The sequence below is a fragment of the Stigmatopora argus genome, chromosome 8, assembly GCF_051989625.1.
Source record: "Stigmatopora argus isolate UIUO_Sarg chromosome 8, RoL_Sarg_1.0, whole genome shotgun sequence".
NCBI lineage: Eukaryota > Metazoa > Chordata > Actinopteri > Syngnathiformes > Syngnathidae > Stigmatopora > Stigmatopora argus.
This window is the reverse complement of record NC_135394.1, coordinates 5,518,996-5,528,493: the sequence shown is the minus strand read 5'-3', so window position 1 is coordinate 5,528,493 and position 9,498 is coordinate 5,518,996. Positions and strand designations below refer to the sequence as shown.

Genomic DNA, 9,498 nt, shown 5'->3' with positions numbered 1-9,498 from the left:
AAGAGGAGTGGTAGATCATGGCCTGGTCATGAGTTTCTCTCTGGGACGGGCTTTGGCTGGGAAAACGGAAAGATTTTGAAGATTGTGTGTGGTAAGGCGGAGGGTGAGCACTCAAAAAAATAAATGTACATTGTTCATTATGCATTCTGATAATTGCACCATCTTTTGGGCAACTCCGTGGAATAAAAGATTTGATTAATACCAGAGACTTTTGTGAATTTTCTGGGTTATAGCCAAGAGGTTTTCCTGCAATCCTCCCACGAAACTCAGCTAATTAATCTCAAATTCCAAGAAATGGCAAGGGTTTGGATTCCCAAATCTTCTCTAAATGAGAAGGATTAGTTTTAATTAAACTCTCAAGAAGTGCAGCAACATTGACAGGAAATGGCACAGACAAACAGCAAATGTGCATAATGTTGCAACCACAATGTAAAATGGTAAAGAACAGCAAGATACATTTTTTGCAAACATAACACAAAAAAATGGTTAATGGGACCAAAATGTAATATTTTAAGTAGTAGATGAAAAGAAAGATATATTTTCATCATAACAACTGGAATGGAGTTTTGTCATGGGCTTGTTGAACTATCCACAACACACATGTCAAACCAAATCTACAAATGGCCACAATGGATGCAGGTTTCCCTCCCAACCAGGTCATCAACCCCTGTCTGTGTATTTAAACCCTGTGTTTTTGTGCTTCTGAGTCCGACTATTAACATAAAACTGGGTAAAATTAACAACGAACACAAACTTAACGAGGATGGACAAAAATGCACGCAGAAGAAAAAGGCAACATAACCAAGACAGGAAAATACGCAAACCCGGATGCACAAAAACACAGGGTTTAAATGCGCAGATAGGGGTTGATGACAATCACAAACACCTGGGTCACCCAAGGTAAGGACAGCCAAAAGAGACACAGCAGGTGAAACTCGCAGTCAAGGACGGCTTGTTTCAGCAGAAACCTCATTGGTCAAGCTATCCATGCTGTTTCAGTTGGAATGAAATCCTGAACCCGCATGGCCCTTTGTGGAATTGGTTTGACACCTATGATCTACATACTGAAAGTCCGTTTACCTAACACAGGGGTGGGCAAAGTGGTCCTCAAGGGCCGCTCTGGGTGGGGACAATTTATCCAACTGATTCACAGCACAGACAATTTAACCAATGAGATCTTTGTGGAAACAGGAAGCACCAGACCGCAATCATTGATTGTACTTTTAGGACACCAGATTGGGGGAAAAGTCTCCTCCTGAAGGGTTCCTTAGATCAGTATAACCTTTGAGCAACAAATGTATAAATATGGTCAAACTGATTTTATTTTTAATTTAATCATCACCATGTTGAGTCATATTTTTTTTTTGCATTACAGTGTTTTACGTTGTTTTGTATGTCCACAAACAATGTGTGCACGACTGAACCACTGCTATTGCACATGGCTGAAATATTCTTTCAACTGTTTTATTCATTCAATTAAAAATCATTCTACATCCTGGCCTGAAAACACTAATGCCTAACAGATGTAATTAGATCCTTCTAATAACATTTCGCAATCCTCTCCCACGCTGGGAAGCCACAAGCTTAAGACTTTGGTTGTGCTACTGTTGCATATTCAAAGTTGAAGTGGATGCCAAAACAATTATCGTAGCATTTCCAGGTTACTTGCCTTTTCACACAAATTGACCTCTAACAGTATACAAGTTTACTTGTGAATGTGTTACTGCTGATACAATCACGGATGGCATGGCCAGTCCCTTATTTATAACTTTAACCTAAACTTGGATCCAACTTTTAAAGTTATGCTTACGCTTATCTAACCCAACCGGCCCCAATTTTGAACTGCCTTGGGATTCACCCTATGTTTTGAATCATTTCCCGGAGGAAGCCCGATTGTTGACATTTACTGTAAATGTAATCCCAAAAATATATCTCTGAAATACAGTGCAATGACACCAGAAGCATTTTTGGGGTGTACATTTTATGCTAAGTATTTTTTTAAAGATGTATACTTCATATTTTAACATCTGTGTGAGAGCTGTTTTGCAACCAATGTTGAATGTATAAACCAAGTGAACCAAAACACATGAACAATATATATCAAATTTGCTGCCATATTTAATTAAAAACATTAAAGCAGTCAGTTCCCTTGCAAGAAAGGGATTTGTTGTTGTGCAATTTTTTTACAAGATTATCCCAAAACAATTGAGTCATTTATTTGATATGGATGACTTCAAAAATATCAATTGCAAACAGGCAAGTGTAGAAAAACCTGACGATTTTTACGATCCTAACTTTTTTATTTATTTATTTTTTATTTTTTGCAGGACATAGATGTAGACGGGGTTGTTTACGCTGCATTTTCCCTCTCGTCTCTGTTAATCATGCACGGCCCAGAATAAAATTTGGTAGTTATTTGTTTTATATAATCAATGCTCAGAGGACTTTCTGTCTGATTACCGTATTTTCCGGACTATAAGTCACTTTTCCCCCCATAGTTTGGCTTGGCCTGTGTCTAATACTCAAGTACAACTTATATGTTTTTTTTTTCTCTCTGAGGACTGACAGCCTGACATTTTTTTTTCTTTTTGAAAGGCTTATGTTAACAGATGCTTATTTAGCCTGTTGTTCTCCATTTTACTATTGTTACTCAAATCAATTTTAAAGGTTATCAAAAATACTCATGTTTGAAAGCATACAGTCAGAACAGCCTAACAGTTTATGGAAAGGCATCATCGATATAAGGCTTAATCCATGAAAATGCTCATTAAAAATGGATTAAAATCCAATCCATTTTCAAATTGGTCAGAAAATAGTTGGTTTTGCTATTATACGAATTGGTCGTAATCATAGGACAATGCTTTTGAGTTTATGAAAATTGGTTATCATTGATCAAGACTAATCAACAGAAATAGTAGATAAACTTTATTCAAATTCAATCAATTTTCTAATTGAGTGGTATCGTTGTCCCAGCTTGTCGTCTTAACATTTTAAATAATTCAAAAAGCAAAAGAGTTTTATCCATTGATTGATATTTGATTAAATCCTTATATTTAATTTATTTCCACATTGATGTTGTATTCCTTTTTCACATTTTTTAAAAACTTATTTTGATTTCTTTATAAATCTTTCAGTATCTGTTTTTAATCTGTGTCTTCTTATTTTTGTATCGATAGATGTTTTCTTTTCCCTTGTATTTATTCATTTCTAATTTTAGCTGCTTTAGCATATTCCACTATGAATTTTCACAAGACATGAATAGCTGTTCAAAAGCTTCACATTTACAGCAGAAATTATTGGTGCATAAAGCATAGTTTAAGTGCATAGGCTATTAAACTACTTTTACAACATTGTGGAGAACTATAAAGCAGAGAGAAAGGGCTTGTTCATGCCATGATTCAGTGTCATCTCGGGGACATTCCAGGCAGCAATACTAGAGTTTCCAGACTTTGGCATTATTTAAGTGCTGTGTTGTCCTCAAGAAGTTGCCAGCTCACTTCTGTCTGCAGCAGTGAGGATGTAAACCTGACCTCACAAGTAAGTGTTCTATGTGCTCTTTTAAGGCGGTTTGCAGACTGAGATCTTCAGCAATGCACCTCATTATAAACATAAGACAGATTGTACTAATATGTGTTGGCCACAGAGTTGTAGCAGGCACGTTTTGCTGACGCAAAACCTTTTACAGACGACATCTCAATTTTAAGCCGTGCCTTTTTTGACCCCCTAGAGCAGGGGTCGGGAACCTTTTTGACGAAGAGAGTCATAAACAATTCATATTTTCTAATGTTATTTCTTGAGAGCCATTCTCAGAATTGAAAAGTAAAAATACATAAAAATGTGTGATTTTTTTTTGTCATTTCACCACTTTTAAAGTACAAAAAGTCTCTGAATTCTTTTGACAACATTGTTATGCTGTTGCTAATAAATCAGTATCAAATATATTATGCACGGGACTCAGCTCTCTCAGCAGTGATTTCCATATTTTACTTCATAGGTTAGTGAAGAGCCATATGCACCCGTAGAAAGAGCCACATATGGCTCCCGAGCCATAGGTTCCCTACCCCTGGTGTAGAGTTTGCATGTTCTCCCGGGCCTGCGTGAGTTTCCTCTGGGTACTCCAGTTTCCTCCCACATTCCAAAAACATGTAGGGTAAGCTGATTGGACACTCTAAATTGCTCCTAGGTATGGGTGTGAGTGTGAATGGTTGTCCGTCTCCTTGTGCCCTCCGATTGGCTGGCCATCGATTCAGGGTGTCCCCTTCCTCTGGCCCAGAGTCAGCTGGGATAGGCTCCAGCACCCCCGCGACCCTAATGAGGATAAAGCGGTTCAAAAAAATGAGATATGTATGATTGGCTGTCCATTTCCTTGTACGCTGCAATTTGCTGGCCACTGATTCAGGGTGCCCGTAGTCAGCTCCGGCACCCCCTGCGACCCTTGAGGTTCCCAGGGTAAGCTGTGTGGTCTTGAAAGCACTTGCACATTTATTCATACAACACAATATTCATCTCTGTAAGCCATGTGGTGAGAAGAAGTCACCTCAGTCGTGCAATCCCCATTGACAGTTTGCCAAAACCACATTGGAGGGCGTAGTGACGCCATGGGGGCGAAAAAAACGGATAAGGGGAACGCACAGCGTTTTTCTTGTCCAATCACTGCACTAATGGGAGGTAGCCTCGGAAAGATCCACTAAAACCTATATAGTGGAGCCATGAAGGCACCATAGCGGTGCGCCTCATCGCCCTCAAGCGCAAAGATCTCCACCAGGATGCTCTCAAACGAGAGTCCAAACTGGACCCAAAACGCCACTTGGCCAGAGGAGCCTCGGAGCGAAAGAATCGCCTTACCGACATTAATGTTCGTCGGCGGCGCCGTCGGGAACATCGTCGCCATCGTCGTTCTCTCCCTGTCCAGGCAGGAGAGGAAAAGCTCGGCGTTTTACACTCTGGTGTGCGGCTTGGCAGTGACCGACCTGTTGGGCACGTGTCTGGCCAGTCCGCTGACCATCGCCAACTACTTGGACGACCAGGTTTTGCGCGGCGGGACGCTGTGCGACTTCCACGCGTTCTTGCTGCTCTTCTTCGGTCTCACCGGACTCAGCATCATTTGCGCCATGGCCGCCGAGCGCTACCTGGCCATCTGCTGTCCGTATCTGTACCGGCGCTGGAGGGTGGACCGGCGTTTTGCGCAAATCTTCCTGGTCTTCGTGTACGCCGCTAATGTTCTCTTCTGCTGCCTGCCGGCCATGGGCGCGGCGAGGAGCCGCTTGCAAGCGTCCAAAACTTGGTGCTTCATCGACCTGAGGACCCCCGAGCCCCTGGCCGCGGTGTACTCGGTCTTGTACGGGGCGGTCAGCGTGCTTCTCATCGTGGGGACCACTGCGCTCAACGTGGCCGTGTGCGGGGCGCTGATGCTCATGCGTCGGAGGGGCGCCCGGCGGACCACCGACAGCTGCCGGAGTAGCCTAAAAGACAGGTGGAGGGCGCTCTCCTCCGCGGCTGAGATACAAAACATCACCGTGCTGGTCATGACCTCGGTGGTCGTGCTGGCCTGTTCGGCTCCGCTCGTGGTAAGTGGGCTGGGACCCTTCGAGGAAGTGCACCTATGGACGTCATTTCCATTCGGAATGGATCACTGCCATTCGTTCATTTTTGCAACTTCTTGTCCTCACAAGGGTCGTGGGGGGTGCTGGAGCCTATCCCAGTTCACGGCGGGGGACACCCTGAATCGGTGGCCAGCGAGGAGATGGAAAACCATACATGCTCATGCACATTCCTAAGGGCAATTTAGAGCTGCGGTCCTCAACCACCTGGTGCCGGACCGTCAGAGTAATAAATATTAACGTTTGCAATCTTGCCCTCCTAACTTGAAATGAGAAAAGTTGTTATAATAATAATAAATATGTAATTGCTGTCATGCTGCCTGGTGGGCTGAGTGGTTAGGGCGTCTGCCTCACAGCTCTGGGGTCCTGGTTTCAAATCCAGGTCAGTCCACCTGTGTGGAGTTTGCATGTTCTTCCCGGGCCTACGTGGGTTTTCTCTGGATACTCTGGTTTCCTCCCACATTCCAAACACATGCATAGTAGGCTGATTGGACACTGTAAATTGCCCCTAGGTATGAGTGTGAATGGTTGTCCGTCTTGTGCCCTGCGATCGTTTGTCCACCAATTCAGGGTTTCCGCCACCTCTGGCCCAAAGTCAGCTGGGATAGGCTCCAGCACCCCCTACAATCCTTCTGAGGATAAAGCGATTCAGAAAATGAATGAATGAATCCTATTATGCTTGGAACTTCTTTTTTGTTTGTTTTGTTTTGTCATGCCGTCGTCAACATAATTCGTGCCCCGACCCCATGCACATTTTTGGAATGTGGGACGAAACCGGAGTACCCGGAGAAAACACACGCAGGCCCAGGGAGAACATGCAAACTCCACACAGGAGGACCGACCTGGATTCGAACCCAGGACCCCAGAACTGTTAGGCAAATGCCCTAACCACTCAATCCCTGGGTCACCATGATCATGATCATTAACATTGAGTTTAAAATAAAATAAAATAAAAATAAAAAGATAAATGGAACATTAACCGTCACATAGTCGTAAGCCGCCTTGTGGTGTAGTGGTTCACTCGCCTGACTTTAGTGCGGGCAGGCGTGTGCTCAATTCCCACTGACAGTGTGACTGTGGATGGTTGTTTGTCTCTCTGTGTGCCTTATGGCTGACTGGCGACCAGTCTAGGTTGTTGACTGCCTTAAGTCAGCTGGGTGAGGCTCCAGCAACCTCTGCAACCCTTTCAAGGATGGATGGATATGGAAGATGAATAGTAGTTTTATTAAGTTCATTTTGTCTACTTATTGTCTATATGTCAGGTTAAAAAACAAACTTAAAACACCACTGTCTGTCATAAACGAATCAATTAGAACATAGAACATTAACCATCAAAAGTGGACACTGAAAAATGGCTCCACTAATGTCATTTTAAATGCAGAAAACTCAGTTGAGGGAAAACCAGCACACAAAGGAAAATGTGGCAGATGATGGATTTTGCAGAATACGAACGATCTTGGTAGGTTTGTCAATATTTTAACAATAACACTACTTTTAAAGTTCGTGTCCGTCACCGACATTCCTGCTGAAACACACTCATGATGTTTTATACAACTATAAGGGACTGTTTAGTAAACGATAATTCTTTTTGAAAACATTTGAGGAGAAAACTGTAAGCCCTGTTTCTTGAGCGTTGGGGCCCCAAAAGGGAACATTATAACTTCTCCCTACTCAGCCTAAAGTATATCTTAAAGTCATTACATTGAAATCTCCCCACAACCTCTGAAACTAGTAGGCCACATGTACTAGAACAGCACCAATGAACAAATCAACACCACAACAAAGCAGGGAACTAAATATCATAAAAATTCACATGACGAGGAACACCTTGACAGGACGCAAGTGGCTAGGGGAAATGCTAATCTCTTAAATCGACAATACAAAAATTAGAAATGCAGGGAAACATGACATAGGAAGGAACAGACCTACTGTTAAGTTTGCCGTGGAGGGGGAGCGAACCGGGGTTGGATCGGTTATCCTCACAAGGGTCACGGGTGCATTAGAACAACGAAAAACAAACATCACTAGAGGAATACTGGGGACAAGGCAGGGATTGGCTGAGAACGCAAGTGGGCAGATCACAACAGGTGAAAGCAATTGGTAATCACAAGTGCAAGTCAAGCAAAAGGAAAAGGCCAAAGAAGAATCAAAACCTCAAAAGAACTCAAACCTTACAACAAAAACATGGGCATGGACCCTTGTTTGAATATTGCTACTGATTTTTTTTTTTTAGATACGAGAAAATAGACAATGTTGCACAATCCTATCGTAATTTTTGCAATTGATATTATGTATTATCGTTATTGTATTAAAATTACATGTGTGTATACTGTGTACATCTAGCTCGGGATATTGTTGATCAAAATATTTTTAAGGGCCTTTAAAATGTATGTTTTGCCCCCCCCAAAATTTAAATTTCAAGTTAGCACAACTATTTATAATCAAGTTAACAATGTCAATTTGAGATGTGTTTAGAATCCACAAAATAACACGTGACTGACACGAGAGGAACTTTATGATATCTTTTGCACTAATAATAGTAATCATAAGATTATTTATAATAATAACAGCAACAATAACATGTAAGTAAAAATATTTAGGGTGGCCCGTCGGCCGAGTGGTTAGCACGTCGGCATGACAGTTCTGGTGTTGATGGTTCGATCCCAGGTCGGTCCTCACTGTGTGGAGTTTGCATGTTCTCCCCAGGCTTGAGTGGGTTTTCTTTGGGTACTCCAGTTTCCTCCCACATCCCAAAAACATGCAGGGTATGCTGGTTGAACACTCTAACTTGCCCCTAAGTATGAGTGTGAACGTGAATGCTTGTCCATCTCCTTGTGTCCTGGGATTGGCTGGCCACAGATTTAGCTGGGATAGGCTCCAGCACCCACCGTGACCCTTGTGAGGATAAGCGGTTCAGAAAATGAATGAATAAAACAAATTTCAAATGTGGCAGTATAATTGAGGTATCCCTTGGAAATTTGTGAAACAGTATTGTCAGATCTCAGCTCATATGGCATAACGCTTTTTTGCCTTCCAGGTCCGTGTGTTCACCAACCGAATCATGTTGGAAAATGACCCCGAAGCTGATCTGGCGGCCATTCGCATCGCAGCCGTCAACCCCATCCTGGACCCTTGGATCTACATCCTGCTCAGGAGGTCTCTTTTTCGACGAATACTAAGCCTATCTAGGCGATGTCGAACTCACAGCAGTAGCACATTGACCAAGCGAGGACGTCTATTTTATCCCGAAGACGCCAAGGACAGCAATACGCTCGGTCAAACAATGTGCATGGGCATCAGGACTTACCCTATGTCTCAGTAGCGCGCATGAACTTTGTAGATATTAAATTCAGAGGGTGATGGCTTCTATTTTATGGTTTAAAAAAATCTGAGTGTCATAACAGCAGGTATGTATTTATTTATGCCCTCCATTGTCATAGATAGAATTGTATTGATTCTCATTTTAAGTACTTTAACTATTTATTTTTACAACACTCCTCGTGAAGCCCTAAGCAATTTATCACTATTTTTGCATTGTTGGTGGTTGAAAATCATGTTTCCTGTTTAAGATGTCATAATTTGAGTTTGCAAAACTAGAACAGTATAAAATTCCAACGTATTGAGAATTGTTATTTGGTGGGAAACCACCGCGATCGTCTATGAACTGTGCCGTTTCCCATTGTAGGGAACATTAAAATAAGATTAGACTCTGGAATTCTGATCTTGCGCCAAGCTTTATGCATGATATCAAGATGAGAAAGCTAAGAAAAAAATTGGTGGCTCGTGGCCAACCATGTGTATTTCAATAGCCCCCCCAAACGCTGCTCCATTTTATTTTTATAATAAAATTCTATCATGTATTGTTTCCATTGTGCTTTACTATTGTACTCAATAGTCT

General features: G+C 42.2%; 1 protein-coding gene across 1 annotated transcript; it reads left to right on the top strand.

Moving 5' to 3' along the window:
- Positions 1-4,766: 4,766 nt before the first annotated feature.
- Positions 4,767-9,412, top strand: LOC144079018 (prostaglandin E2 receptor EP4 subtype-like). Its single transcript, XM_077607545.1, has 2 exons — positions 4,767-5,567; positions 8,638-9,412. Exons 1-2 carry the CDS (start codon positions 4,767-4,769, stop codon positions 8,920-8,922), a joined length of 1,086 nt encoding a protein of 361 aa, XP_077463671.1. The 3' UTR covers positions 8,923-9,412.
- The last annotated feature ends 86 nt before the right edge of the window (positions 9,413-9,498 follow it).

What these genes read in the sequence shown, in the direction of transcription:
- LOC144079018 (XM_077607545.1), top strand. Translation starts at nt 4,767, where the DNA reads ATGCTCTCAAACGAGAGTCCAAACTGGACCCAAAACGCCACTTGGCCA. An exon ending in CCTGTTCGGCTCCGCTCGTG is followed by an intron (nt 5,568 to 8,637) that starts GTAAGTGGGCTG and finishes TTTGCCTTCCAG; the next exon opens with GTCCGTGTGTTCACCAACCG.